The following is a 24,920-nucleotide window of genomic DNA, read 5'->3' as shown; positions in this document are numbered from 1 at the left end:
GTATAATCAGTACTCAAAAAGCTTTCCAGGGTCTTGTGACAACACAATGCCACATGCTTTAAAGTTTGTCACCATTTCACAAACTGGAAAGTTTCTGGAGTATCTAAGACCAGGGGAATACCCAGGCCTTGTTATATGTAACAGTTTGGCCCACAAATGGGCAGAACTGACTTCTACCTTTTTTTTTTAAGTGTGTGTGTGTGTGTAACTAATCTCTTCAGTGTGTGTGTGTGTGTGTGTGTGTGTGTGTGTGTGTGTGTGTGTGTAACTAATCTCTTTACCCAACATGGGGCTCAAACTCACAACCCTGAGATCAAGAGTCACATGCTCTACCAACTGAGCCAGCCAGATGCCCCAAATTGAATTCACCTTTCTAACAGGATCCTCTATTTCTTACAAATACAGTTTGTAGCCTGTAGCTTAGGTTCATTTTCTAAGCCAAAATTGACATCCTCTATAAGAGAGTGACCCTCATAAGGTTATTAATGAAGTCTTGCTTATACAAATAGCAGCTGAATTCACTGAGAAACCCATGACCCTCCCCTGAAATAAAGCCTTGTGTTTATACAGCCTGGCAGTCTCAAGATGAGATTTCTAAACTACATCTGTTGTTTTTGAAAATACCAGAAATGATGTCCTGGAAAAAATCTGCTCCAGAGTCTGGATCCCGCATCGGTAGCTGTAACATTACCCTCGCTTCCACTTCCAATGCTTCAGACTGACTTGTTAACAGAGTTCGGGCCGCTCCTGCTACACACATTACAGAGGACGGTTATCTGTGCCTTACTGGTTTTGTGTGATAACTAATACCTGAAATGTCCCTCAACTTAGAAGTTGGTTATTCTTCGTGTAAAGATGAAAACTATCGGAATAGAACAACTTTGGGCCAACTAATTAAATGTTCTGTAATTATGCTCAGTCCACCAATCACTAAAGGGACAAAAGTAATCCTATTAAGGAGCTACCTTATTACTTCTCCTAGATCCTAGATGCAGAGTAAACGTTTCAGCAGGAAACAGCAACCTCAGAATGGCAATCCAATTTCTGGAGGACCCTGCAGCTACGAGAACTCAGCCATATTCAATGACTTTCACTTCAAACAAAAGAATGAACACAGGCCCTCACAAAAGAATGACATCAGGGTTGTTCGTTAAACTACAACACATTAAGAAAACTACTTCGACTGACCCTATTTCCAGAAATGGGGAGGACCTGGGGCATGCTTCAAAAGCAAGGAAACATTTGACTTATGTGATCCACAAGAGCAGATTTTTTACAGCTTTCCTAAACAAATTCATTCCAAATAATTCTATGTAATACAGGCAAGTACTGATTTGCGTATCTTCATGCTATTCAACTCAGTATTATCAATGTTTGCCTGGGAGCAACACAGAGTTCAGATCTTTCAAAAAATAATAGGTAGAAAGTGATTCAGAAAGCAGGGAAATGGAAGTGGGGAAAGAAAATAGAGGAAAAGAAAGGAAGGGGAGACCAGGGAAGTTAATGTTCCCAGGGCGTAAATCCGCAGAAACCTTTTTCTTGGCATTCCTCTTTGGAGCCAATCTGCTCTTTGACACTAGAGGGCGCTGTCGACTAGTCTCGTCTCTTGGTCAGAGCCGCCTTTGATGCCAGCTCAGCACAGGACTGGGAACCTTCCCCAGAGTTACCTCCCGTCACTTCTGCTTTGGGCTGCAGCTATCCAGACAAGATTTTGAAGGAATGTGGAGAGTGTACGGGTGCAAAAAGACTGGGTCAGGTTGCCACTTCACCCTCGCTGTTCACCACTCACACTACTGCTTGGGCAATGAAAAGACACTCTGCCTTTCAGATAGCTTGTGTTTGATTTTCCTCACTGCTGATACCACACCCGGTTTCTTTAAAAACCATATTCAGTGGTGTGCTGGTAAATGTGAAACAACTAGCTGTCCAAAGAAAGGCGGCAGCAGGCTTTGATTTGTAGCCTTGGCCAATTCCCCTGGTGTAAATACTCCCACCATGGCTTGATGGCAAAGATTCCAGCATGAGCTGGGAAGAGAAGCACAATAGCACAGTATTACAGAGTATTACCTAAATACTGATAGAACAGACAATAACCTCAAGAACATACATGTTAGGAAAATGTAGTAATTCGGATATGATGTGTTTTGAGTGTGACCTTTTAGATATAACTTATTTCAATAAAAATTTGTACAACTTACCTACTTCATTAGACTCTCTGGGAATCTGTGTTTTTAAGATGCTCTCCTTGTGGCTCCTGTATACACATGGAAGTGAGAGAATCATTATTTTGATATAGACAAATCTATCCATTTTTTGCCTACGGTTAGCACTCTGTGGGTCAACATTTAAGAAGTCCTTTCCCAGCTCTGGGGCACCTGGGTGGCTCAGTCGCTTAAGACTCCGACTTCGGCTCAGGTCATGATCCCAGGGTCCTGGGATCGAGCCACGAGTCAAGCTTTGCACTCAGCAGGGAGTCTGCTTGAGGATTCTCTCCCTCTGTCCCACCCCACCTCAAATAAATAAATAAAATCTTTAAAAAAAAAAAAGTCCTTTCCCAGCTCAAGACTTCTTCTCAAACATACATCTATTACACTCCACGAAGTGTCTTAGTACCCATATCAACCTCTTTCTACATACTACAGCTAAAGTCTGATCAATAATATCATAACTTGGTTACTCTTTTAACCACAATAACCAACTACAGTCCTTACTTCATCTATTATCCCTTCTTTCCTATTTTCAACCCCGGCTTTATCCCTACCTCTTACCCCTCAGCATATAAACACTCAAATCCCTCCCATCTCCACATACACACACATACGCCTCTGTCCCAGTTAACTCCATTCAGCAAGTAGCCATCTATGTTTGCTTCCTTCCCTTCTTTAACTTCTGAGCATTTTTTAAATCTTACGCAGTCCAGCTTTTGTCCCCACCAAGCCATTAACAGCCTGCACTAAAGTCACCGATGGCTTCCGCTTTGCCCATCCAGTTGACCCCTGTCAACCCTGACCTCCCTTGACCTGACCTTCAGTCTGAAGGCTTCTCTCCTGGTAGTTGTCCTGCTTCTCTTAGACCCTCATGGGCCCCTTTTGCTCAGTTTCCTCTGAAGCGTCATCTTACTTAACCTATCACTTACATATTTTTAAAAATCTCAATCTATATGATGCTTCTTTCTAATTGCAAAACTTGTTCCTCCTCTTTATTCCATATCCTGGCTAGTCACCCACTTGCCCAGAGTTTAGGAGTCATACTGGTCACCGCACTCACCTTCAGCCTCTGCTTTCAGCCACCTGCTGGTCCTACCACCTGGACCATGTCTGACGGCTGCCCTCTGCACTTCCCTGCCCCTGTTCACACCTTCATCCACCTTTTCTCTGGCTAAGGTTGCCTACCTGCAATTTCTGCATACTTTCTCACCTTCCTTTTCCATATTCTATCCTCACGCCAGAGTCAGCTTGGCTGGAAGATGAACCTCAGATGGAGAGGGTTGCGCGAATCTTACTCCTCAGCTCATGCCTATCATCATTACTTTTAAGGCCCGTCTCACTTAAACTGTTTTTACCTTAATCCTGATTTCCACTATAGTTCTAACCCCCCTCACACACACAAACACACAAGTGATAGATGCTTAAATGTGCTCAGTAAATGTCCTTAGATATGGATGGGTTGTGGAAGAGTATGCAGTATAATTTTGTACGTGCATGCATTTTACATTACATATATGATCTTTCCCTTTCGATCTCATTCTTTCCTACCCTTTTAAAATTCAAAACAGGGGCGCCTGGGTGGCACAGCGGTTAAGCGTCTGCCTTCAGCTCAGGGCGTGATCCCGGCGTTACGAGATCGAGCCCCACGTCAGGCTCCTCCGCTAGGAGCCTGCTTCTTCCTCTCCCACTCCCCCTGCTTGTGTTCCCTCTCTCGCTGGCTGTCTCTATCTCTGTCGAATAAATAAATAAAATCTTAAAAAAAAAAAAATAAAATAAAATTCAAAACAATATTGGGGTGCCTGGATGGCTCAGTCAGTTAAGTGTCTGACTCTTGATTTTGGCTCAAGTCATGGGTTGTGAGATCCAGCCCAGCATCGGCCTCCACACTGGGCATGGAGCCTGCTTAAGAGTCTCTCTCTCCCTCCCCCTCTGCCCTTCCCCCCTGCCCACACGTGCTCTCTCACTCTCTCTCTAAAATAAATAAGTAAATAAAATTCAAAACAATATTGAAAAGGCCTCTCTTCATTGCTTTATGGATACACCCATTCACTTCATAGCTTTTAATCACGTGTAGCAAAGACAATACTATGTGATCCTCAAGTCCCGTTTCATATTCCTCGTTCCTGACCTCCCACAAACAGTACTTCGCATCCATTTTGCTGTCAGAGACAGCCACAGGTTAGCCTAGACAATGAAGAGATGGGAGCAGTGCACGCGGTGTAAAGGCCCTTTTGTCTCTTCCTCCCCCTGCCTGGGCAATAGAGGAGGAACATGTTGAGATCCACCCTGACCCACCAACCTCATTCACACTGTTCCTGCTTACCCTCTATCAGTGCTCAGCCATCCACAACAGCCTTCTACCCACTTCTGGAACATGCCAGTCTCCCAATCGGGCCACTGTACCGGATGGGCCCAACCCCAAATGCGGCTCTTTGCTTGATTGGCACCTTCCCAGCTTTCATGTCTCCAGGCTGAAACACCTGTGTGGAGATGCTTTCCCTAAGGTCCTATCTCAGGTAGACCCTTTTCTTCCCTATCCCGCTTGCCCACACTATTCTCTATCCTATTTATCCAGAGTCCAGCATGGTGACTATAGTTACTAATACTACTTTCAAGTATTGTATACTCTCAAGTATACAACAAAATACTTGAAAGTTGCTAAGAGAGTGGATCTTAACTGTCCTTACCGCAACACAGCCTTAGACGTCCTCGACAAAAAAAACAAAATGGTAATTACGTGAGGTGATGGATGCGGTAACTAACCTCATTGTGGCAATCATTTTGCAATATATATGTGTATCAAATCATCACCTTGTACACCTTAGACTTACACAATATTCTATGTCAATTATATCTGAATAAAGCTGGAAAAAAATATCTATCCAGGGGCATCCCAGACCGCATGGCAGACAGCTGATGCACCAGAAGTGTGTGCCCTGTTGGAGAGCAGGGACAGGGTAAGAGTCAAAGTTCAATGCATGAGCTGCTTCTTGCCACCCCATATACCCTATATTTTAGCCACTGTGAAACAATTACAAGGAGTTAGAAAACCATCATGACTATAAAAACCAAAAGTTAAAGGGTGAAATGAATTCCCTCACAGAAGAAACAATGCTTCCACATCCCCAGCCCGCTAGGGCCCAGATGCTCAGGCAGGAGGCCACTACTAAGGAGGAAGATGTGCCCCTTGAGCCAACCTCAGCAGGAGTCGGGGAGCTGCAGAAGCCCTCCTTCAGGCTGGCTTACTGCTGTAATGGTACCACCTACCTTGCTGTTCACCCTGTAATTACAGAGGAAACAGACCCAAAAGTGTCCTTGAGAGATTGGAATGACTCTTGCCAACTGGGTTTGGCTGGAAGCCCAGATAAGCACTAATGACATCCCAAAGCAGAGTGCCACAGTCACAGGCTGGGCCAGATCCAAGGCCCCTTAGACCATAGGTGCTGCTGGGCAATTGATGTCAGGCTGTGGACTCGGGGCAGGGACTGAAATGACTCTTCCCAGGATTTGCTTTCCCCAAGGAAAGGAAGAAGAGCAATACTGGTCCCTTTCTGCCTTTCTTCTTGGTTAGTGTGATTTTTTTGACCTACACACAATCTCCATGCTCTGGCTCTTTCATTTACTAAAAATCATGGCCACACTCAGGGCCCAGAACGTGGAAGAGATGCTAATCCGAGGACATTTCATCTGACTTAGGACGGTGTATGAGTTATCTATTACTGTGTTAACAAACTGCTGTAAAACGCAGACGCTAAAATAACACACACGATGATCTCACCGTTTCCACCAGTCGGGAGCCCCGGCGCAGCCTGGCTGGGTTCTCCACCCCGGGATGCTCACGGGCAGCAATCAAGGGCTCAGCTGGGCTGCAGGCATCTTAAGGTTCCGAGCACGTGTGCTCATGGGCAGGATTCAATTCCTCGGGGGCTGTTGGACTGAGGGCCTCAGTCCCTCGCTGGCTGTTGACACGAAGCTGTCCTCAGTCTCTTTCCACATGGTCTCTCCAACACGCAAGTTTGCTTCGTCAAAGTGCACAAACTGAGAGGGCAATGGAGAGCCAGCTGGCAAGGAGGAGGTCAAAAACCTTTGTAACTCAATCAGGGAAGTGACACCTGTCAGCTTGGCCATGTTCCATTGGTAAGAAGCAAATCACTAGCCCAGCACCACTCAAGTGAGGGGATTAGCCCACTAAGGTGTGAATACCAGGAGGAGGTCATAAGGGGGCCACCTAAGAAGTCTGCCTTCCTGGGGTGCTTGGGTGGCTCCCTCAGTTAAGCATCTGCCTTCAGCTCAGATCATGATCCTGGGATCCAGTCGCGCATTGGGCTCCCTGCTCAGCGGGGAGTCTGCTTCTCCCTCTGCCCTTCCCCTGGCTCATGCTCTCTCTCTAATAAATAAAATCTTTTTTTGTTTTTAAAAGAAGTCTGCCTTCCACTGATAGGAACAGAATTCATGAGGGTAATCCACAATAGGCTACATGGGGTTTCCCCTTTTTTAATTTCAGCACTTAATGTCTTAGAATAAAGATAATGTTAAGAGAAAATGCAGAAGTAAAACATTCCTCCTGTTTACAAACAGGACTATCTATTGCCTTTGGAGACAGCAAAACAAAACAAAGCAAAGCGAACCCCAAGCATTAGGAACCAAATCAGTGCTCTTAAGAGAGGTAAGGCCAAATGGCCTTAATCGTGCCAAATCACAAAAATTCAGTTCTGACATGTATTTATCATTGCTCCCTGCTGATACTCCATTAAAATGATAGTGAATGAATGTAAAAGATTTCCCATTGTTCCCTGGCCACTTGGCCCAATTTGAGAGAGAGAGAGAGAGCACCTGAGAGGTAGAAAAGAGAATGCAACAAACTTCTAGGAAGAAAGCAGAAGTGGCCGGCAGCACGGTCTCCAGCCAAGAGGAGTGTGGAAGGAGGTTCGTCAAGAGAGTTCTGGTGAGCAGGGAGACACTTGAACCCAAGAGAGGTTGGAATTAGTGCCACAGGAGTATAAACAGGGAATAGAGGAGATTCCGTGAAAGTCAGGTCCCCTTTGAGACCCCTATGCACAGATTGCCAGCTGCAAGCTGCCCCCTCCTCTGTCCACCGCCCCCCGCCTCGCCCCAGGAGATCTATCAAGGGAAAGGAAGTTAATGGAAAGGGCAGATTAACCATCTCTTGGCCCTCTCCAGCCTCGCTAAAATGACAGTGAAACAGCTTTATAAGATTCCTTCTCCACAAGGGCAAAGAGAACATTAAGAGGATTCAGTGCTGGACAAGGATGTTCAACACAGTGTTAAAAGGTAGAAAGCAGGTGGAGGAGCATAACTGGCCAAGCAGAAGTTTTAACCTAAAACCCTGCAGAGGGAGGTGCACAGGAGAAACGAGCAAGTCCCCAGAGGGACGCGGTACTTGGGGCAGCAGGAGGGCAGGAAGAGAGCAGACAACCAGGGCAGTTAAAAGTAGTTTCTACATGGAAGGGTGGGACACCTAGGTCCCCATCCTCAGAGCCTGGCTATCTCCCCCCTGCCAGCTGCAGGAGACCAGGCTGAGGGGAGGGGCAAGAGAGCACAAAAAGGTCAAGTCAGGGGCCAGGTCTCTGAGAACCTAGGCTCCTTCCTTCTGCTGATCCCCAGCAAGCCTACAGGCAGGTGTACCCTGGCTCAGGTATACCCTTCCCCCCAGGCAGAGAACAGAGCATTCCTCTCCAGAGAAACTGACCAAGCCAGAGAAAAGACTCGTGAGCGGTGACATTTATGGCCCCAGTGAAAAGGTCCACCTGCCATGTAGTCCTCTTACAGCAAAGACCAGTAGGCAAGAGACCACCCAGGAGTGTCTTCTGAAATATGGAGAGCCACAAAAGTTAGCGAAGGAGTTGTCTTCTCCCTCTGTGTGTGCTCTTTCTGTTGCAGCTGTCTCCTCCTAACCTGCTGGCCATCCATTTGACAGCCTTATCTTTTGAGTTGCAGTTTGGGCCCTGGCCTGGGGGGGACCTAGGAATATCACAGATCCAGGCCAGATCCAGGGATGGTTTCTTTTGATGAGTTTATGCCTCCACCTTTTTCAAAGCCATAGCCAGGCGTATAGCAGAGGCAGTTTGGTTTTGCTGCGGTTTGCTGGTTGGCCCGCTTTTCATGAAACGCGAGGGAGCGGTGGGCTGCTGCCCAGGCCCTGTCCAGACTTGTTTAGACCCCTTGACCCCCCAGCAACTGGCAGGCTCTGGGTGCAGCAGCACACTTGCGATCTTGTTCAACGTTTTGCATTTTGTTCTATTTCTGACCCTTGGAAATCTTTCTCTTGTTTTAGAACAAGCCTTTTTGGCTTTCTCTAGTTTGTGTGTCTTCATTATGTGTTTGGAATGGAGAGGTTGGCCAAGTCGTGAATTCACTGTGCCATCTTGACAGAACACGTTTTGGTTTCTAACACTACTCTACTCCAAAAAGAACAGAAAAGAGTTGGTTCTGTGTTTGGGGCAATAGAACTAAAGTTGGGAATAGGATATCATAGTGACCATCAAAGACACCCAAAAGAGTGACGAGAGAGGCAAGCTGAAGGGGCCAAAACTGACAAGCATCAATAAGAAAATAATGATTACTGTCACTGGGACCAACTGAATCAGAGTTAGACCCTGATCCATGATGTCCAAATGGTATGGATAAAAGTGCGCCAAAGAAGTCACATGCTCCCATCTGGGTCTGTTGAAGCTTGACTCATAATGCACAGGCTACAGAAAAGTGAGCTGGACTGTGGCACTTCAATCAACCTCAGAATCAGAGGGACCTGATAAGTAAGAGGATATTAAAAACTTAGATTCACAGGGGAGATCACAGGGAAACAAGCTGGGGTAAGAACTCTGGGCACCAACTCAATTTTTGGGGCTGGGGCCTTGTTGATGCCAAGTCCCGCTGAAAAACCAGGAGAGCTTGCTCTCTGTAAGCATACCTCTGAATAGAGACACAGAGACCTTCAGGGTTTTTCTAGAAGGGTGATGTGAGACCCAGTATAGAATGCCAGTGGGGTAGCAAGAACTGAGACTCCAGATCCAGGGAGGTCCCACCTTATATAAAGTCTCACTGACACCCGGGAGATCCACTGGAGATCTTGGGCGACAAAGGAAGTCCCATCAGCCCTTTACTTCCAAAGCAATCTTATAGCTTTGGCTAAATCTATCAGAAACTTATTATAGCATGTAGGGGGAGGGGGGCCTCTCTGCCTGCCTAATTCTGCTTGAAACACTTCAGAATAAGGAAGGGGAAATGAGGATATAAGAAAAGCGAAGAGAGGTACTTAGAACCCCCCAGGGTAAAAGACTGGATGAGGAAGAAACAGTTGTATTATATTAAACTATTAATTCTGGAGCAAACAATATTTATATAATCATAGTAACATAGATGTTTTTTGTTGCTTTTCAGCTTTTTGAATACACCTTCAGAAAAAGTACAGATGATTTCATTGTGATTAAACAATACAATGTTAAAAGAAAAAAAAAAAAGAATTTGATTGTATAAACGTGAAAGGACAGCTGCCCTAAGTCAGGGAAGGGAATGCAGATGGAGAGCTGGAAGGGCAGCCAGGGAGCTCAGATGTAGCGCTCAAAGTGGGGTGGCAAGGGACCCTGTCCACTGCTAAGGCTAGGAACGCAGGAACCATTCTGAGGGCCGTGGGGTAGACTCTGCTGGGAGTTTAAAGTTCTATTTGGAAGGATACAAAAGAAACTAGCAATCATAGCCTCCAGCTGGTGACCAGAGTGGCCGAGGAACAAAAACAAGGGGGGGGGTAGCCTTTCACTGTAGACTCTTTGTATCTTTGAATTTTACAACTTTTTAAAATTTTTAAGTAAAAGGAAAGGTAAATATCAACCACCCAACTTCCAGGACTGCCCCCTCCTGGAAGAACAGCACCAGCACACAAGACAGTCCAACGGCATTCGCTGAAGCTTCGCAGCCAAGGGCAAACTGTTGGACACACCGTAATGCCCCGTAGGATGGAAATGCGCATATTATAGGAACCATTACTAGGGAATAGCATGCAGTAGTTAAAGAATCATTTAGACCTATGTTGAGGAAGATGGAAAGTTTTCCCTAAGACCTTGTTGAATGAGACAAGTGAGTTAATATAGATAAGATCCCATTTTTGGTGTATTTAAAAATGATGTGTAAATATGACCTGCATACACACACACTAAGTAGGACAGAGGGGCCGCAGCAAACTTAACAGCAGTTATTTCCGAGGTAAGACTGGGAGAAGTTTCCATCTGAGCATGTCTTATTTGAATTTGTTATGGGATGTCTGCATAATATGTAGACTTTTTTCAATAATTTTCTCAGGGGCGCCTGGGTAGCGCAGTCGTTAAAGCGTCTGCCTTCGGCTCGGGGCGTGATCCTGGTGATCCGGGATCGAGTCCCACATCAGGCTCTTCCGCTATGAGTCTGCTTCTTCCTCTCCCACTCCCCCTGCTGTGTTCCCTCTCTCGCTGGCTGTCTCTCTGTCACATAAATAAATAAAATCTTTAAAAATAAATAAATAAATAATTTTCTCAATACAGCATTGCTCTGTCAAGTGGAAAAAGGCTTTGGAGGGGTGCAGTGAATCCACTGAATAAACTCTAGGGAGGAACCACTCTGAACATCTCTGCCTCCCTTGAGAAGAGGCACAATCAGGGCAAGGCTGGATCAACGTCATTTCCACGTCAAATGCCTTAAGACACAACAGCACGGTGATCTGTCCCATCTGAATCCTTAAGTGTTCAAAAAAGTGGGGGCGTCAAGACCTCGTATGACCATTAGCTCAAGATCATGGCATCCTTCTATCATCGTGGGACTCACTAAAGGTCTCTCGAATGAACGATCGCCCAGACACTGTCTCCAGGAGCTGGTTTCCAAAACCCACCCGACCTGCAGCCGCAGCAGTTCGTGTCCCGGCCCCACAACAACTGTTCACAGAAACCCTGGCCTGGCAGGCTGGCAGGGGGAAGTTGAGGACGTCCAACCCTGACCAAGGGCTACCCCCATGATCCCCGCACAAGGACTCAGCCACCCATAAGAAGTGTGACTGTCTTGGTTCGTAACCCACACATTCCTAAAACCAGCAAGGTTACAGAACTTCCACGCCTATCTGGGCCAGGAGGGTCTGTGGGGCTCAGAGTCCTCTCATCCGGAGGACAGCGATTTTGTAGACATCCACACCAACACCACCCACAGCTGCTGATTGTTTATTGCACGAGAAACTGGCAATACCAAGGCAAGGGGGTAGGCATTACAAAACCATCTGTTGACCAACCCAGAGTTACCAAAGAACATTCTACACAACACCTCAGTCATATACATGTATGTACACACATGCACACACATGAACACACTCTGAATACCTAGGAGTCTCAGGCTTCCAAAACCCACACAGCAGCTGGCACCCCATCCACCCAGGAGAGTGGGACACTGCAGAGAAGCACAGCAAATGACTCAAAGAAAGAAAAAAAGGTTGAGGTCCGGCGAGCTGAGCCACTCAAATCAGCACACGCAACATAAGGGACAAGGGTTGTCCCTTGGGGGGACAAGGATCAGGGGATGTGAGATGGTCCTAAGAAGGCCCCGTGACTGGTCAGCAGGCCTGCCTGGGGCCCTAGGAAGCTGAAGCTGGTCTGCAGCCGGCGCTCAGTGTGAGGGCCCCGGGGGGCCTAGACCAGGGAGCTCCCGACAACCACCCCTCCAGCATACCAGAGGAGCATGCTCCCCTCGCACATATCTACATGGGGCGGAATGCCCGTGTCAGAGGCTGGCGGGAGCTCCGGAAACTGAGTCAGACCGTGTGCGGCCACTCGAGACCCTTCCGCTGGTTTCCGAGAGCATCATTTTCTGTGTGCAGGTAAAGCCTCACTTCCAGGCAGGATGAACACGCTCCAGAGTGGCTGGGACACACAGCACTCTCAACAGGAGACTAATGCACCTGCCTGTAGCCTCAGGGGCTGGTGGGGAATGACAAAGTCACCCACCCCCACCTGCTCCATCACTTGGGGCTGCCTGGACAACTACATCTAGCAAGCGGAGTTCTCTATCAAAGGTGGCAATGTTGGGTGACACTTGGGACACCACCCCCTCCCCTCTCTGTCAAGGCTTGGGGACTAGGCCGCTGTGAAGCTGGGCCGCCGGGTTAGGCCTGCCAGAGCTCACAGAACTGCTAAGTGGGTTCCTAAGAGGAGCGGCTGTTTGGGAAATTCTTGGACCAATGGTGCCGGGTCCCTCCGGGTCCCAGCGACTGCCAGTGTACCAGCTCCTTCACAGAAAGTGACAGCAGCATAGCGACATCAAAACACAAAGTAACCCTACACACAAAATGCTTCAAGTTGATATAAAAGGGAAAAGAAAGTTTGAGGGAAGTTGTTTTTTCCAACCCACCGACACCCATACAGCTGGTACAACCTTTATTTGCAGGAAAGAACAAACTGTCCACACCGAGTACAGAGATGGGCCTCACTGCTCAGCCTCAGTGGCTGGGTCCTGCTAGGAAAGCAGCGGCGGGCCTCGACCCAGAGCTCTCTCCTGGTGCGGGAAGAGTTCCTCTCCCTCAGACCTCCATTTTATACAGATCACTGGAAAAGTTCTATTTAAAACAGAACCTCTTTTACTGGCAAAGACCCTGGGCCTTCTCAGCCCAGAAGAGCTACCCCGAGTGAGCGGCCAGTGTCCTTCTTGCCTAACTAGCCCGTGAGAAACAGGGCTTCGGCTGCAGCTCTCCGGCACAGGGCACCCTTCCCTGCACGCTCATGCATACCTAGCATCGGTCTCAGGGGAAAAGAAGGAAGAGCTTACAGAGAGAGTCGGGCCTCCAGACTTTGCAATGGGTGATGGGGCCAAAGGTGACATGGGGGCTTTATTCCAGACTGCCACCAGTGGGTAGGAGAAAGGAGAGGATAGGCAGGGCCTCTTGAGGTCAGGCTCTGCTACCACCAGCCTGATGACAGTGTGGTCCCACGCACGACCACCACCTGGGGGGGTGGGGGGAACCTCCCGGGAGCTCTGTGGCCACCAGCCTCTCAGGCAGGAAGAACTCATGACTACATGTGCGCTGGGGGGCGTGGGAGGGGATGGCCTCAGTTACTCCTGTCCAAAGCCCTCGGTCTCCTCAATGGCGTACAGCAGCTTCTCTTTCAGCTGTTCATAACTCTTGTATGGTGGGAGATCCAGACGGTTGAAACTGTTGAGAGAGGAAAGCAGAACAGTCAGCACAGGGAGGCCAGGGCTCCATGGTCCTGCCCTAGCCTGGCCACAGTGTGGTCAAAATTAGTCACGTGACTGCAGCTCGACCACAACACCAAGTGGCCAGATGCCAGAACAGAGTCCTTGAGGGCCCTGCTGTGTGAGGCCTTAATGCTTCCCGTCCCTGGACCTTGGAAGGGTCAGCGGACAGGGCAAGGCAGCTGGAGAAATGGGGGCCTGGGCAGAGGGCACATAGGGAAGCAGCTCTTTGTCTACTGGCACACAAGTGTTTGAATATTTAATAGCTGGTAAGGCCACAAGGATACAGAACAGCTGCCACAACTCCCAAGAGGTCAGAGGCCCCTCCTCTCCAACCCCAGAGCCACACAAAGGTCCCCGAAGTCCCTGAAGCTGCCCCACCCACTGGGCTGCCCTCAGGAGCTCATCCGCTCTGTGAGGTTCTGGCAAACTCCCACTAAAACCAGCAGGCTCACCACGTGTGGCTTCTGGGCAGCCAGGTTTCCTTGCCAACCTTGTCGATGCAGAACTTCTGTGGTCCATTGCTACCTGTTACCCAAAGAGAAACACATCATATACAACAGGACCACCCCTTCCTTGGGCAGGACCCCGGCTCCACCCACAGATGGCTCAGGCCCCACCCCTAGGGCGCCAGCAGGGCAAGGGAAGACCCACCGATGAGCTCGGCAAATCCGCCAACAGGCAGGCGGCAAGTCCCCGTGACGAACTGCAGCAGTCGGATCCTCTTCTCATTGTCCATCTCCTTCACCACCTAGAACGAACTCCGCCAGTCAGAGTAGAGCCGGGTGACCCACCTGACCCAGAACCTCACTCTAACCTGGGACTCCAGTCAGCCAGCACCCCTCTTTGGGGCTGAGAACACAAAGCCCGGGTTGGGTGGGGGGTTACAGCTACCAACTCTGGAAACCCCAAAGCCGCTCCCTCTGAGAGGCTGAGTGTGTAGGCCATTCCCACCAGTCCACGGGACATCTCTGGTCTCAGGGACACCTCGAGCCAGGTACTCTTTTCCCATCCAAGTTCTGCTTTTAAAAATATACTAAGGATGGGAGTGATTGCTTAATCGGTATGGGGTTTCTTTTTGAGGGGAGATAAAATGTTCTGGAACTAGATGGTGATCATGACTGCATCACACAGTGAAAGGCCAATGAACTCTAATACCTTAAAATGCTTAACATGGTGAATTTTATGGGATGGGAATTTTGCCTTCACAAAGAAATTTTTATATACCTACTTTAAGTATGCTGTACTTTATAATGACAACAACAAGACTACACATACAAAAGTATCAATTCATTATATCCAGGACTCTGAGCTCATTCAGTTTCTCTGGAGACAAGCACGTGCTGTCCCGTGCCCCCTGCCTGGAAAGAAACCGCACGACCGATGGGAGCTTTCCTTCCTGCCTGCAGGCTCACCCTCCTGCCCACCAAGGCTGACCACCAACACATCCTGTCAAGAGCCCTGGCCACAATCCAGCTTCAGCAGCTCTGTTCGTCCCCAGGCTGGGTTTCTCCTCTCCTTCCCAAAGTGAGGAGAGCGTCAGAGATGAGAGAGGTGACCACACAACACATGTCCTTGAGCTTGAGGTCGAATCAGGTCTCCTTCCTATGGCCCGACCCTCACCCCAACTCTGCTGGGACAGGCCCAGGGCCTACCTGCCAGAACCACTGGATCTGCTTGCTGTTCTTGGTGTAGTGTCGGTAAATCGTGTTCTTCTGCCAGTCGCTCATGTCTATCTCTTGCATGCCGCACAGCATCAGCTGCAGGGGGGGACAGGCATCAGCAGCCCGGGGCCAGCCCCCTCCCCGCAGGTGTACAGTGCCTCCCTCACTCACTAGCAGATGAAAGCACCCCAAACACCTGCGTGATTCCTGCTGGCAGTGGTAGTAACACGGGTGATACGAGTCTTGAATGTGGACCCCTCAGAACAAGTGTGAGAAACCCAATCACAGCTATCTACCCTGCTGCCTCGGTCCGGAGGGAGTGTGTGCTTTTACTGGCGACTTTCTCTGGAGACACACTTTGCCAACAAAGGGCACCGCCCCGGAAGCAGAGGCTCAAGGTGCCAGCGACCTCAGCTCTCACCTCCAGCTCTTTCTCATCAAAGTAGCGCAACCACTCCAGGGGGGCCACCTCGTTGAAGCCATCCAGGAAGGCTTTGGTCTGCTCTTCCACGCCCCGGGTGAAACGCCAGTCGGTCAACAGCCTACAACCGAACACCAGCCATCAGTGGAGCTGAGACGCACTGCTCAGCTGCCGCTCGGGGCCTGCCAGAAGGCTGCCGTCACATGGCGCAAGGACTCTGCTGAGAGGTGACTTAAGCGCACCCAGAGCCAGTCTGCTGCCGGCCCCAGGGCACAGCCTTCCAAGAAGCCAAGACAACGGGAGACACTTGAGCCTTTGCCACCCACCTCCTCCGCCTCCCAGCCTTGCTGACTGAACTTCATATGTGAGGCGGTTAAGAGAACTAAAGAATGTACAGGGGTGAATTCGCGCGCACACACGTGAGAATGGACTTGGGCACGCAGGACACAGAAATCCTTTCAGTTAGGAGATAGAAGAGGGAGATGCCTAAGTTTCATGCCTCTTCAAAGCCCTGCATGCAGTCTTGAAGCCTACCACATGGGGAAAAGAGAGCACACGGGAGCTCTAATCGATGACCTCGGGCTCTGAGTTCCCCAGCTCTGGTCAGCGTGTGACCGGCCATGAGTAGCCATCACAGGCCAACACCAAATGGGAGGCTGTGATCCCTGGTGAAATGCGTGGGGGGCCTGGCTGGAGGGTGCCCCAGAGACGAGGGTGGCTCTGTCCCCCTCCCTGCCCCCCCGGCTCCCCAGCACTTCAGACTTACATGATGTACTCGTCCTTGTTCTCCTCTGTCACTCGGATGCTCTCACCACCTTCCTTGAGCTCGTGGGTGGTCACCTTGCCCAGGATCTCCATGTCCTGGATGAAGTACAGCTCAAGCCCACACTCTTCCAGGTTGTTCTCTCTGGAGGCACGGGAGACCAAGAGGGAAGAGGTCTACCTCAGAAGGGTCTCCCCATACCTGCTCTGTTACTCACTTTAGTGCTCATTGGATGTTAGGACTCACAGCCTAAATCCAGAACAGCGCATGCGACCTCTCCCTGAGGCATGAGAGAATTCTGGAGCTGCCCTACAGGGAAACGTAGGAGCTATGCATCTCCACAAGCACTTATACAGCCCATTTGAGCTCAGAGCCACTCTGGCAGAGAAAATAGAGGTCAGCAATGCCTACTCCCCAACCAGAGACCCCTCTCCTCCCAGCATGGCACAAGGGAGAGGACTCACTTGATCCAGACAATGGAGTTGTAGAACTCAGGGTCGATAGATTCAAGGTCCTTCAGGGTTGGTCTCTTGTTGAGCATCCGCTTATAGAAAGGGAGGGTGAAGCCTGTGTCAATGAACTTTCCATGGTACAGAGCCTGAGGAAGAAAAGACATGGCAAAGGGCTTTGGTCTTCTTAGGACACTGCCCCAGGCAGGCTCTTGGATGCTCCGCACCAAAGCCCAACTACTACTACCTACCCTTTCTCTCCAAGAGCAACTGTGACCTTGGGAGAGACTCTCATCACAGCTGCAGACCACAAGGGCAAGCAGAGCCGGCCTACTTAGGAACCCACTGCCTGCCCAGCACACTTGCCCGCCAGCTCCCTGTACTAGCAGAGATCTGCCCGACACTCACAGACAGCACAACCCCAGGTGGCAGCCCTGACTCACTGACGCTCAGAGCTGGGCGGCAGAGGCAGCCAAAAATAATGCAGACGCTGTCAACGGCAAAAGCTGGCGGGCCAGTGGTGAGTAATAGTCTAGGGTTTTACTGGTCTGCCCTGTCGGCTGCTGGGCCAGGCGGGTCTCTAGACCTGGGAAGAATGTGCCCACTTCCTGAGCCCAGCACCTTGGCCAAGAACTTCCAGACAAGGGGAAAGGACATATTTAGTCATGGCTCTTGGGTACTCACAGGCAGAGCTTCAGGAAGTCAGGAAGAAGCAAAGGAAAATTAGCAATGAAACATCTCAAACTACCAAATATGGCAGAGGGACTGTGGCTCCCATGGGCTACCCCTTCTCAATGCTGGTTCTCTACCCTCACGAGACACTCGACAGGATGCACGTGACATGACCTCCTCCTCTATTCATACTGTGTTCCTATTTCTAGATAAATATGGGTACCGTGACTCCCCTCTCCCTACTCTTCACCCACTCCCTGATGATGCCTCCTATGTCCTGACCAGCTGGTCTACCAGGGCTCTGTTCTAAGTCAGTGTGGATTCCAAATCCCCTTCCAGAGGACCCGAATGTCTCAGTCAGACATTTCCTAACACTCTCACCCGAGGGCTGTGACAAACCCCGCCCTGCATCTCCCCTCCCCACTGCAAGAAAGACAGCAAGTGGGCAGCGTTTGTCATGTCAACACCCTTGACAGGGCGCATGCTGAAACTTAAGTGATGCCCATGGTCCAGGAACGCTGGGCTATTGCTCAGCAAGTCCTACACAAATCAACACATGAAAACCCTCTCAAAGCCCCTGGGGGTGCCACTGAGACAGCTTTGAACTATCTTCAGAACTCTCTTCAGCTTTCTGCATTTCTTGTTAGGCATTATGTGAGGAGCATGGGGCTCAGCGATGGGACCCCCACTGCAGGTTGCTGTTGGTACGTCTGGCCTCCTCGGCTGCCGCCCCCTCTACAGATCTCACAGCAGTGCATCTTACCATAGCGATGAATCTGCCAATAAAGCGGAAGTAGGTGAGGTGGTCGGGGTTGATGGAGGAGGCAGGGTTGATCTGCAGGCAGTAATTGTTCTTCCCGGCATATTCAAATAAACAGTACATGGGGTTGAGCACCTCATGGGACAGGAGGAAAAACCACTCCCTATGAGAGAAGACAGAGAAAAACAGGGGTAATGGATCCCTTCCTGCACACCTGCACTGGAGATGTGACTCTCCCCTGCTGTCCTGTTTTGGCTAGTTTGGAGACACACATCCATGGGAGTCGAGCCCCACTGGGTGAACACCTGGTATAACCTGCATTAACAGCTGGTCAGTGAGCAAGTGTGAACCAGGACAACTGCACTTGTGAACAGTGCTCAGTAAAGCTTGCGTGCATGTCTCTGGGCTCCCAGGTGATGAATTCCAGGACTTTACATCTGATATCCAGTGTGGCTGACGGCAAAGGAGCTTTTTGTACCCCAAGGCCACCATGCACAGTTGTGTAGGCTGTGCACTGTACAAGAGCCCTATGTTACAATATCCTAGATTTGCACATTTATTATGACAATTTTCCTGCATATAGCAGTCAACCTGGTTTTTCTTCCCATAAAACCAAAATATCATGACATGGAAGCATCTTGAGAAAGGGCATCTTTTTCTAAATCTTGCAAAGGTGCCGTAGGAAACAGCCACCCTGTTTCCACCGTGAGTAGGCAGCATGAAATGAATACACAGTAACATGTTCCTAGGTCCTGATGCATGAAAACTCTGTAATCCATGCTGCCTCTAGATTATAAACCTCACTCCCATTAGCTATACAAAAGGTATCTCATTTCCCTTGCTCTTAGCCCTCCCCTCACCCCAGAACCCATCACCATAATACCCTTTCCCACACTTCCATGCATTTCTCTGAACCAACACCCATGCCTTGGCATCTCTTCGTGGCCAAGCCAGAATTCTGGGTCCTTTCAGGCTTGAGCTAAACCGGCAGGGTTTAGGGGGCACATCCCAAGAGGACCAGTCCCTGGTTGCTTGTGGCCAGGCAGACGAGGAGTCCTTCGATGCAGAGGGTGCCTCGGTATCCTGTCCGTGGTTCTACCCTGTGGTAGAACAGCATGACGTAACCTACCATAGGGTAAAACCACTGGCAGGACACAGAGAGACAGACACACACGGGGTGGGAGCCACACCACCAAGCAGAGCCTGGAGAGAAGGTCACCATGGTCACCACAGAAAAAGAGCAATTGATCCACAGGGGCCAACACAGAGGGCAGCGCCACCAGCAAACAGAGGACCAGAAATAAGTGAACCCAACACCAAGAGAGATGTCCCCACACCATGAGAGGTCAGTGAGCTGAGCAGTCACCACAGGCGAAGATGCTCCTTCTCTCTGCCAGGGATTTCAGCCCCATGATCCAAGGCAACGTTTTGTCAGAGAGTCTGTTAACTTTTGTAGGAAGACGGGGTGAGGGGAAGACAATGCTTTAGGCTCTTTTCATGGGTACATCACCCATTTTAACTTTATAGACCCTATGCACGTGAGGTGCAGCTGAGCACTGATCAAGGCCCCCTGGAGGGTGACACAACTTGTATGTGTCAGGCACACACCGCCACACCAGATTCAACCTGCCCCGGTTGCCTTAAGGAGAGAAGCCCAGGGTCGATTTTTAACGGAAACCACATGACACCAATATTTAACCACTGCCCACTGGTGCGGCCAGATTGGTTCAAGTACAGAAATCCATGCACCACTGTCCTAAGCCCTTCCCTCTGAAGCTCCCAGCCTCTCTACAGACCAATAACTAAAGGGTTAATGCCTAGCCCACAGGGGGACCCCAGGACCCTGCTCCTGTGCCCAGGTGGACTGGCCCTACCCATGCCCACTCCTGAGGGTGCATGAGAGTTTTGGGAACCGAGATGAGCAAGGGGGAGGCAGCTTTCTGGCCCTGAGCTCTACAGTCTGGCGAGACGGGGTGAGGCACAGCCTTCCAGGGGCGCTGAGCTCACCTGGCGATGCCTCCGTAGTCCAGGCCCTCCTCGCCACGCATGATGATGTAGAGCCGGCGGCGCAGGTCGTAAGGCTTCATGTTCATGATCTGGGGAGACAGAGCATCGTGGCCGGCCTGCCACTCCTGCTTCTATGGCAGGCCAGGGACAGGGGGCAGGGAATTCTAACTCCTGCTCCTCCACAGAGACGTGTCACCAAGGTCCACACCCTGGAAACTCTATCATGTGGGTTTAACAGGCCATGTGCTAGAAGATGGGGTGTGGTGAGGGGGCCCATCTGCTTATCAGGTCTTAGACACCATGATTATTCTCTAACCTGTTGGAAAGAATCCTCGAAAAGCGTCTGCCTGGAAACACTGATCTTCACATGGCTGGGGAGGGCATTTGACTGAAAAAGAAAGAGAAAAAGAAACCAACCTCGCATCAGGACCTCAGTGGTCACTATTCGGTCAGGTCTCCTGTCTGTACAAACAGGCTTCCCTGTCTCCCTGGGCCAGTGGCGGAGAGCCTGGTACCCCAGAAATGGGAGCTGGTTTCCTGGAGACAATGTCAGACAATGCTCGGGGCAGGACAAGCAACCAGCCCCTACCTCAGACTCAGGCATCCCAACACTTCTGCGAGGTTGGGAAATCACGCTAACGTAACTTAATTAACCCCAACGTCTCGGGCGGTCCAGTCCCAGAACTCACGTGGCAGAGGAAACGGAATTGGTGATACTTCCACCGAAAACTTCGGTCATAGGCACCAGGGGAACCTTGTTTCGTCCTGGAAAGAGCAAAGATGTTCTAGAATCCATGTGATTTCTCAAAAATTAGCAAAAGTTAGCTCTGAGGAAAGCTGATGCTATGTTAAATACCAGAAAGGCAGGCATAAAAGAAAGGAAATGACTGCCATTTCTGTAGACAGATTTGAGGAGTAAAAAGAAAAACCAGAAATAAAGCCAGACCTCTTGCTTTTAGGGAAAGACCACTGGTGTTATTCTGAATAAACAGGATAGCAACCCCCCACAACTTCTCCCGTTCCTCCCTCCATCCCCTCTAATGTGATACCCAAATTAGCCACCAGAGGGCAGTAAGAGGAACAAGAAAAGGATAAACCCGGACTGTGCGAATAGATACTAACGCAGCCCATGGGAAGTCCTTACCCAGACTCAAACCCTGGACGAGGATCCTTAAACGTGGTGGTGCGTGTATTGTGGTCCACAAAATAGCGTACCCCTTCACTGGTGTACTTCATCTCCCACCCCGGGGGCAAAGCTGGTTCCTGGATCATTCTGGAAATACAGGAAGAGAGGAGTTAAGAGCCAAGCTCTCCTGGGCCTCAATGCTTAGGAGGCTGGGGTTCCTGAAGTGCTGCTTTCTCCCTGCTTTCCCCCAGGCCTGCCCTTAAGCGTGGGCCTTGAGGAAGGGCACCGGTACCACCCGAGTCATGAGGACAGTTCTGGAGCAGAGAGAGGTCATTTACCAGCTCTGGGTGGATGGCCATGGCCTGAGTGGTCACCAGCAATCCTGAGACACACACGCCCTTATCCTAAACTAGTTTCTGAAGGGTGGGGGTGGAGGGGTTCCCTCAAACTTTTTGAAATCACACTATGAGCAGCCTGGACAAGTGGCACAGAGACCAGCAACACCCTCCAGTCAGGCCACTCTCTATCCATCAGGAAGGTCAAGTTAAGAAGCCACGTTCAAGTCTCACTAGGCAGACACTACATGGAAAGGGTCTTGGGGCACTTGTGTGTGGCTAAAGATCCCAGAATATTGACGAGAGAGGACCAACGCAGTCCAAGGCACTTGGCCGCCACTGGAGCTACATGGGACCTGCACGGGGCCAACCCAGCCCAAGTCCTTACCCCTGGGTCCGAGGGTCCTCCCACTGGGTAGTGCGTGTGTTATGGTTCACGTAATACACCCGTCCATTGTCCTGTCTCTTCTCTGCCATGGGAGAAGAAAGAAGAGAGAACAATCAGCTTGAAACATCTTGAGCCCAAGTTCACTCCCCTCTGGCTCCCACCTCCTGAGCGCCAGGTCTGGACCTGTTAGAGAAGTTTAACTGCTGAAAGCCTGGCTCACTCACATCTGTCACTGCTAAAAAGGACAAAAAAGAATCTTTCCCTACTGGGGTGACGGGGAAGGATAAACCCATTTCCAACTCAAGATCCAGCACTGTCTTTGGTTGGTTGATTTGCTGGAGGGAAGGGGGTGGTGTGGCAACAGGGAGGGGGAGCAGCCCAGCTGAAACCAGAGGCATAATTGCATCCAGCTGTGTGCAAAGGGGAAGCACGGCCAGCCTCCCCTCAACCCTGGTCCCTACCCCAGGCCCTCATGGGCTGGTCTCTGGTCCTGCAACTGCTCCGTCCAAACAGGGTCATTGTGGGGTGGCTGCATTTTCCTTCATATCTTTTCGATCGGCGCTCTGTACCACAGGGCCTACGTGCCGTCCCCCTTAGCTCTTTCGCCCTGCATAAAGGCAAAGCTTTGTTCTGAAACGCTCACATCCCAGCAAAACCGCTACACTGCACGTGTGCGGTGAAAGCCTGGGGCTGCGGGCACTTATAATGCCCACCTTGTTCTTACACCTAAGTGTGTGCTTCAAGCCCGGGCAGTGTTTAGGGGTGCTCAGACATACTGTCTCTGTCCCCTAGACAATCCTTACTCTCTCTCTCTCCTGGGGCTTGGGTGCTCACGGAGTGGGAGTATGGGCAGACCCAACTCTAGCTGGTGATTCCAGGCTTTGAGAAGTGTTGAGAGGGGCGCCCCATCAGGTCCATGTGGATGACAGGCAAGACTAGGGGCAAGGCTGCGAACGCGAGAGAGGTCACCTTTCCCAGGAAGCTCCTGAGCCTTCAAATCTGTTTTGGTCCCCCAAACAAATGATGTGAATGGCCCTCCCTCTTTTGCAATGACAGGGCGAAATTAAAGAAATAAAAATAATTAGTTCCAGAAGTGAGGGGGAAACCAAAAGCTAAAAAAGGCACAGAACCGAGGAGCTCACCCCTCTCCCCTCAAGCATCAGGCTGCAATGTTCCCAGGATCAACCCAGGGTCTTGGTCTCTCTCTGCCTTATGTAGTATCCATTACTTGTCAGAAATTTTTAAAACACAGACAAAAGGAAAGAAACAAAAGAAGATGCCCAAGATTATTACAGAGCTACCATCAGCTCAGCACAGTTTATGGGACTGTCCCACAGAAGGCAGGCTTCCCAAGAAGGTTCTGAGGAAAAGGAGAAGCGGCTCCCATCCCAGAAGCTTCTGCTTTGAACTAGGTCCTCCGTGTCTGCTCTGCCAAGGGCCAAAGCCAGTGCTAATCATCAGGCTGGGGGACCTGTCCAGCCGGCCTGGGGCCTATGCACTCGCTGCTGCGGAGGCAGGGTGGCGGGGGCGCTGCCACTGGGACTGCCTCACTACATACAATTTCCCAGTCTGGGGGCTGGGAAAGTCCCGAAGTGAGCTTGCCTCCTTTAGGAAGAAACAGACTTGGAAGCATTTAGTCACGTGTCCAGGGTCAGGGCAGCTGAAGAGATGTGGCTCTAAACCCAAGGTGTGCTGACCCCTGGGTGTGGGGAGAACCACGGGGTCTCTCCTAGAGGAGCAGAAAGGGACTGAGGACGGAAAGCAGGAGAGCCCAGTAGATTTGATCGCAGGCTCCCGCTAAATACAATTCTCACTTGGTTCTGCTGCTCTTTCTGAACCTCCCTTGGGAAGGTGGCCCTGTCCCAGCCCTGAAAAAGCCAACACAAAGCCCAAAGGATCTGATTAGGAAGGTTCCCTGGCCCTCGGCCGGATGTTCTGTTTTCTCAGTTTCATACTAATATAATCTTGTATGTTTTCCTGATCATATATAAACACCGCTGACTCCAACCATGGCTTGTCTTCCCATCTCAGACATTTCACGCTTGGCCTCTGGGAGCTCTTTTCGAGGCGCTAGAGCTGCTCTTACTTGGTGACCACCATGGAGCAGAACGGGTACAGAAATCAATCACTTGACTCTACAGATCCAGGAACAACTCTGGGTCCCTGGCTCCCGGTCACAGTGTCTACTGGCCGCCAAACAACATCACAGATTCTGGCTTAATCTGATGCATTCTCCCCCGCCTAGCCAGGGATCCTGTGTTCGATTCTTCATACTTGACTGGCTGCTGATCTCTGAGATACCTGGGACCTTCCATCAGTTCAAAGAGCCAGGTGGATGATCTGTGTGCCTAAGGGATTCCCTGGCTGAAGGTCAAGAACTGTCTGGAGGCTCCACTAACCAATACGTCCCCTACAAGGTCCTCTCCTTCCAGGGTTCTGGAATGCAGTGATAATTCACTAAGTGACTCCTTATGGGCCCAAGGCGAGGTGATGCAACCTGGTAAATTACTACCAGGGAGTAGTGTGTCTACACCAGGGGGTTCCAGCTCAAAAGCCAGACTTTTCTAGTTCATGTTCATCCTGTCATTCTCTGCTTCTCCATCTTTATTGGGGAGCATGCCCCTGCCCAATCTAATACCACATGTGCACACCACCAAACCAGCATTTACGGTCCTCCACTGGCCCAACCAATACATTAAATCCAACACCTGCTGATCCCTGCAAAAACTGCCCTCTTCCACCCCCAGGGACTCTCGCTGTACCAGCTCAGAGTTGCAGAGTGCACTGACTCTCACCATCTCTCACGACCCTTTTCTGCATGACCACTCCTTCCCAGAATAGCCACAAAGCCCATAATCTCTCCCAAGTCATGGATGGCCATCTTTCTAACTCGTTATTGGCAAATCAC

The 24,920-nt window shown here is 50.1% G+C and overlaps 1 protein-coding gene across 2 annotated transcripts in view; it reads right to left on the bottom strand.

Moving 5' to 3' along the window:
• Nucleotides 1-11,391: 11,391 nt before the first annotated feature.
• WWP2 (WW domain containing E3 ubiquitin protein ligase 2) overlaps nucleotides 11,392-24,920 on the bottom strand; it is a 142,872-nt gene continuing 129,343 nt past the window's right edge. For both annotated transcript variants that reach the window (XM_087870545.1, XM_045803834.2), the window contains 13 exons: nucleotides 22,013-22,094; nucleotides 21,308-21,436; nucleotides 20,853-20,928; nucleotides 20,480-20,551; nucleotides 20,164-20,252; nucleotides 18,160-18,319; nucleotides 16,740-16,873; nucleotides 16,279-16,419; nucleotides 15,513-15,633; nucleotides 15,083-15,187; nucleotides 14,082-14,178; nucleotides 13,883-13,955; nucleotides 11,392-13,386 (listed from right to left, as the gene is read on the bottom strand). In XM_087870545.1, coding sequence (XP_087726671.1) covers nucleotides 13,287-13,386; nucleotides 13,883-13,955; nucleotides 14,082-14,178; nucleotides 15,083-15,187; nucleotides 15,513-15,633; nucleotides 16,279-16,419; nucleotides 16,740-16,873; nucleotides 18,160-18,319; nucleotides 20,164-20,252; nucleotides 20,480-20,551; nucleotides 20,853-20,928; nucleotides 21,308-21,436; nucleotides 22,013-22,094 — 1,379 coding nt within the window. In that variant the 3' untranslated portion in view covers nucleotides 11,392-13,286. The remainder of the gene's footprint in view (nucleotides 13,387-13,882; nucleotides 13,956-14,081; nucleotides 14,179-15,082; nucleotides 15,188-15,512; nucleotides 15,634-16,278; nucleotides 16,420-16,739; nucleotides 16,874-18,159; nucleotides 18,320-20,163; nucleotides 20,253-20,479; nucleotides 20,552-20,852; nucleotides 20,929-21,307; nucleotides 21,437-22,012; nucleotides 22,095-24,920) is intronic.

This window comes from Ursus americanus, chromosome 21, assembly GCF_024610735.1.
Source record: "Ursus americanus isolate L20-20 chromosome 21, mUrsAme1.1.p, whole genome shotgun sequence".
Taxonomy (NCBI): domain Eukaryota; kingdom Metazoa; phylum Chordata; class Mammalia; order Carnivora; family Ursidae; genus Ursus; species Ursus americanus.
Note: the sequence above shows the minus strand (reverse complement) of the source record. Positions and strands in the feature narration are given on the sequence as shown.